This window comes from Bidens hawaiensis, unplaced genomic scaffold, assembly GCF_021521415.1.
Source record: "Bidens hawaiensis isolate Kalapana, Puna unplaced genomic scaffold, B.hawaiensis_p1.1 tig00039075_1, whole genome shotgun sequence".
NCBI lineage: Eukaryota > Viridiplantae > Streptophyta > Magnoliopsida > Asterales > Asteraceae > Bidens > Bidens hawaiensis.
Genome location: NW_027496874.1, coordinates 96,167 through 102,043, shown reverse-complemented (window position 1 = coordinate 102,043; position 5,877 = coordinate 96,167). Strand labels below are relative to the sequence as shown.

Below are 5,877 nucleotides of genomic sequence, written 5' to 3'. Positions count from 1 at the left end.
AAACTGTTTGTGCAAGAATCGACTTCAATGGTATATTACAACTATATAACATATGTTCTAAAAGAAAATATTTTATTATGAACAAGCTAAATAGCAAAATGTATGTGATTGAGAGAGTAATCAATCCAGCTCTACCAATAAATCAAAAATCACAATATTTAATAAGAAATTCATAATCAAACACTCTTTATGAGGAAGGCAGCCTGAAAAGAATTATACCATGCTTGGTCAATTTTGCCAAGTATTCTCTCTGCAATATCCATCACCTACAAGAAACCCAAATTCCCTAGCTTTTCATTACAAATTTAATACTATGATACCTAAATTGTGTCACAAATCCAAATTAAAATATATACACTTAATAAAATCAAACGCAAAACATCCTTGTCATCCTCTCATCACCTCCAAATCTTTCATCTCCTATCACTATAATGTCACTCACTTTTCACACCTCCATCAATCCAAAGCTTAAACCACCATCGAAGAAGCTCCATTCAAGATTCACCATAACAAATTCCCAAAAACCCGAATGCCAATTTTCACCAACTAGCCAGGTTGGTTTTATTTGATCATATCTGATGAGCACAATAATTATTGTTTTAGTTATTAACTAGTTTTTGATAAAGGATTGGTAGATTTCGCAGAGTGTTGCGGCTGTAGTGTTTGGAGACGCGTCACATCAGTCCAGATTGTATCCGTTGACCAAACGAAGATCAGAAGGTGCTGTTCCAGTGGCGGGAAATTATAGGCTTATTGATGCAGTTATAAGCAATTGCATTAATAGTAATATAACGAAAGTATACGCGCTAACACAGTTTAATTCAACTTCTTTAAACTCGCATCTCTCAAGGGCATATTCGGGTGGATTGTTAGCAAACCATGAATTTCTTGAAGTTATTGCAGCTTATCAGAGCCCGGAAGACGCTAACTGGTTTCAGGTTCTTCACTATTCACATTGTAACTAAAGAAAGATAAACCATACTATTTTTCATAAATAACCAATGCATAATTAACTTATAATTACAAGAATAATACTACAGTTATAATCCAGATTTTTAACAAACCTACTTAACGGTTCATATGTATATAAACAAAACGTAAAAAAAAATAGTAACGTTCAAAATTCAAATCATTTGACTTTTGTTTTGTTGACTAGTAACGTTCAAATCATTTGACTTTTGTTTTGTTGACTCGTTTGACCCGTATGGAATGAAAAGCAACCCAAATCAACTCGTTCATAAGTAAATCATGGGTCGTTTTGTGTCAGTTTTGGGCTCAAACCGAACCAAAAACCGAAAATTTATTTTCGAGATTTTGAAAACCGTTCAGTTAAGTTTGGTGTTTTCCAGTTTTAGTGTGTTACCATTCAGACATTAAATTTTTGGCTGCAAAAAATCAGCCCAAAATATTTAATTTGAGCCTAAATCTTCTTTTTGTTAATCATATTATATATTTGTGCTAATCTATTTGGATTATATTATTTACAAAATTCTTAAAAGTTATTTGAAATTCAAAATAGAAGATGAAAATCTATAACCTTGGTTTAGTTTTTTCGGTTTTAACTACATACAAAACCGAAACCAACCAAAAATTCGATTTACCAAAAACAAAAAACCAAACCATTCATTTTTGTTTGAATTCGGTGATTTCAGTTTCATGAACACCCCTAATCAAAAGGGCATTGTCACATCTAGAACAAAACACAAGAGTTTCAGTAGAAACATTAAATAACATTTCCTTAAATCTTTTACACTTGAAAACACAAAAACGTTTCTTGAAAGTTCGGTTTTTTTGGGCATGTAGGGAACTGCAGATGCTTTGAGAAGATGCTTATGGGTACTAGAACAACATCCAGCCGTTGAATATTTAGTACTCCCAGGTTACCATCTATACAAGATGGATTACCAGAAGCTTCTAGATGCACACAGGAACAACAAGGCGGATGTAACGGTTTCAGTTTTGGATAAAACGAGAGATTACAACACGGGTTTTGGTAGCTTCAATGTAGGTTATGGAAATCGAGTCGTTGGTTTCGATAAGGAACCGGATTTAACCCCAGTTTTATCAAAGTTTAATAATGGTCTTAACGAAACGTTTTCCGGCATGGGGATATATGTAATAAACAGACATGTTATGATAAAGCTTTTAAAAGAATGCTTTCCTAAAGCAAATGATTTGAAGAATGAAGTGATACCAGGTGCAATATCTTTGGGGCTGAAGGTTAGTCTTTATTACCATTTTGCCATTTCGATTGAACACAACAGAATAAATAGTTTGCTGTAAATATGTAATAACAGGTACATGCTTATCGGTTTGATGGATATTGGGAGGATATGACAAGTATTGAAGCATATTACAAAGCGAATATGGAAAGCACGATGAAAATAAACATGAAATATAAGTCGGTAACTCTGAAAACCTTAAAAGAAATAGAATGCATAGTCCAAAACCTAGAGGTGGCAATTTTAACCTGTTTACTTATGTCATATCTTTTAATAGTTCAAACACGTAAAACTTATAACAATTCTCCCACCGTCGAAAGTTATTGTCCATTGTCTCATTATAAATATCTATTTTCAAATATGGTTAATTGCTAATTTTCCCATATTCTTATCATTAAAAGTTGTAATTTTTATAAGTTACTGTCCATGTTATCAGAACCTATATAACCATTAGGGTTTATTAGTATTGAGCATCCCTATATATTATAATCATTTGATGTAATCTGGGCCGTACGCTCAATACTAATAAACCGTAGAGGTGGCTTATTAGTATTGAGCCCACGGGCCCAGTTTACATCCATTACATGTTTTTGTCCTTAGTTGTCTCAATATTATTATTTTTTTCAAATATGGATAATGTATTACTTTCCCATATTACCCTTGTTATTAAAAGGTGAAAGTATTTCAAAATAATTGGTATCTTTAGTGCATTGAAGGTAAAATTGGCATTCTCTAACCAAAATCAGCATCAATTGTACATATGTTGAATGTTTTTTTTGGTTTAGACGAAATTTGTTAATCGGGCTGAAATACGTCCAAAACAATAACCATACCCAGTATAAATCTCATCAATAGCAAAGCTGTTAGCAAGGTCTGGGGAGGGTGGGATGTAGGCAAACCTTACCTCCATCCCAAAGGATAGAGAGGTTGCTTCCAAAAAGACATCCGGCTCGAAAACCATATGCATAGGATCAATAATAATAGTGATAAAGTAGTGAATACTAAATATGTGTTATAATAATAATAGTGATATTAGTAATGAATAAATCAATAATAGTGATATTATAATGAATAGATCAATACTAAATATGTGTTATAGTAATAATAGTAATATTAGTAATGAATACTAAATAAGTGTTATAGTAATAATAGTTGTACTAAATATAGAAATAGATCAACAATAATAGTGATATTAGTAATGAATGCTAAATATGTGTTATAAATACTAATTGGATTATTTATAATGAACAAAGCCTCTTAAAATCATGCTATTCAAAAAGTTGGATTATTTTTTGTAGATGTAAGTTTTGTAAACATATCTAACATACTAAATATCCATAAATAAAAAAAATTAAAAAAGAAAAAGATGCTTTTTTTGGATAAGAGTCTTTCCAGAAACCCGAGAACAGTAAACAAAATAAACAGTTTTGAAAAATTACCGAATCAGCGTGACCCGCAACTTTTGCCACCTCTACAGAGAGCTAAAACTAAATATTTATATCTCTTGGTAACAGCTTCCACGATAGGAATTTTCCATTGTACACCCTGCCTCGTCATCTGCCTCCATCGCTAGTAACTGACGCTGTCATCACAGATAGCACCATTGGTGATGGTTGCATTTTAAATGTATTACATTTTTATCAAATTGATAGAAAATGCATCTATAAGTACATTATTTTCGTCTTATTTAAGCAAAAAAAAAAAATTTGTTTTGAAAAGTAGAAATGCAGCATTAGACGTTCAGTGATTGGTCCAAGAACTAAGGTTGGAGATGGAGCCGTTATACAAGATTCAGTAATCATGGGATCTGATATCTATCATGTAAATGCACTACTCACCATTAAAGAAATGTATTAACTGTCTAAAATAACAATAATTAGTCCTGTAAACGTAAAGAAAGTTCATAGTTAGTAAAGCGTTTGACCGGAAGTTTGTAAATTTAATAAGTGAACAAAAACATGATGACACTTAATTAAACGAACGAACATGAACACATGTTTCATTCTTAAATATTCGTTTACATTCGTCTATTTACGTTCTTTTGTTTGTGTTACGCCATTTATGTTCATGCATATGTTAATAGAAAACTTAAAATATATGTAGCGTTAGAATATTTTGAGAACTCTTATGAGTCGTGAGAGCTTTGCGAACCACCCAAGAAACATGTTTTTTTTATTTTTTAAGAATTTGGAAGAGCTTCTATACACTTTTAGAAGTATTTTCGTCAAAATAAAATAAACGCTGAGAGAAATTTTTTTATATAAAAAATTAACAAAAAAAAATACCGTTATCGCATGTTACATGCATTTTTACATAGGCTATTACGTATGTTACATGCTTAAAACGGGATTTTTGTCGATTTTTTTAAAACAAATTCTCTCGGTGTTTTTTTTTTTAAACCAAAATACTCCTAAAAGTCGATAGAAGCTCTTCTAAATTCTTAAAAAATAGAAAAAAACATGTTTAAATAAGAACAGTTCTTTTAGCTTTTTGACGAAAACACATGAACAAAAAAATCATTGGATTAATAGTTCATGTTCGGTTTAAGTTAAATGAAGGAACAACATGTCATGTTCACGTTTGTTCAGCTTATCTACAGGCTTAACAATAATAGTTTGGTACAAAACAAGTTTTCATGTATAGAAAAAAAACAAAGATTTTCTTCAATAAACTTAAAGTAAGTTGCGGTGCGTGCAAACAGAGTGTGTCCGAAGAGAGCATTGGGGTGGGCGAAGGCTCGTTCATAAAGAAAGCTATAATCGACAAGAACGTAAAGATTGGGAAAAATGTTAAGGTAATGAAAATGCAGTTTGAATACATACTGTTTGTTGTAACTTGTATTAACAAATAATAATAATAATAAGAGAAAATTATTGTTTACGTTCCTGTGGTTTTAGGACGAAGACACAATGAGTCCCCTGAAAAAATTTTTGAACTTGTTGAGTCCCTCTGGTTTCAGAAACGAACAATTGAGTTCTTGTGATTTCAGAAACGAACAATTTGAGTCCCTGTGGTTTCAGTAAGTAACAGCAGGGACTCAAATGGTTCATTTTTGAAACCACGGGGACTCAACCAGTTCAAAAAAATTTTCGGGGACTCATTGTGCCTCCGTCTTAAAACCACATGGACGCAAACAGTAATTTTCTCTAATAAGAATAATGTTGTATTGTTTGTAGATGATAAACAGGGATAATGTAGTAGAAAGGAACAATGAAAGCGAGGGGTACATGATAACATCCGGCATAATAGTAGTCTTACGCGGTGCAGTGTTCCCAGATGAAACCATCTTATAGAAGTCATTCGATATTAATGATTTTGTTGAATAAGGAGAATTTTGCCTCTATACTATAATAGCAATAGCCTAATTGTATAAAAGGAACCTATAAGTTGAAAGAAAGCATTTGCATTCAAGAATGCATTAAGGTCTGTCTAACCAAGAAGTACATCTTACCTGACGGAGATCGTCAAAAACACTACTTTACCAAACTAATTATGTGTTAGTTAACCCTCTTTAATCATTTGCTATTCATTTTTTTTTACTTTAATTTTTTTTCTCTACCACTGCTTTAATAAAAAACAACTCAAACTTGGATAAAGTATAAATTATTAAAAAAAATTTAGGAAAATTCTCAATATAAACCTTTTAAGAGAGAAA

General features: G+C 31.7%; 1 protein-coding gene across 1 annotated transcript; it reads left to right on the top strand.

Moving 5' to 3' along the window:
• The first annotated feature begins 311 nt into the window (after positions 1-311).
• On the top strand, positions 312-5,515 carry LOC143590951 (inactive glucose-1-phosphate adenylyltransferase small subunit 2, chloroplastic-like). The gene is made up of 9 exons (XM_077071287.1): positions 312-554; positions 645-938; positions 1,804-2,220; positions 2,298-2,401; positions 3,737-3,848; positions 3,945-4,049; positions 4,343-4,356; positions 4,905-5,016; positions 5,399-5,515. Exons 1-9 carry the CDS (start codon positions 432-434, stop codon positions 5,513-5,515), a joined length of 1,398 nt encoding a protein of 465 aa, XP_076927402.1. The 5' UTR covers positions 312-431.
• Positions 5,516-5,877: the final 362 nt, after the last annotated feature.

Bases quoted from the DNA above. Each gene is read 5' to 3' on its own strand.
- LOC143590951 (XM_077071287.1), top strand. From the start codon at position 432: ATGTCACTCACTTTTCACACCTCCATCAATCCAAAGCTTAAACCACCA. The intron at 2,221-2,297 runs GTTAGTCTTTAT...ATGTAATAACAG, and splicing joins CAATATCTTTGGGGCTGAAG to GTACATGCTTATCGGTTTGA. The intron at 5,017-5,398 runs GTAATGAAAATG...TATTGTTTGTAG, and splicing joins AGATTGGGAAAAATGTTAAG to ATGATAAACAGGGATAATGT.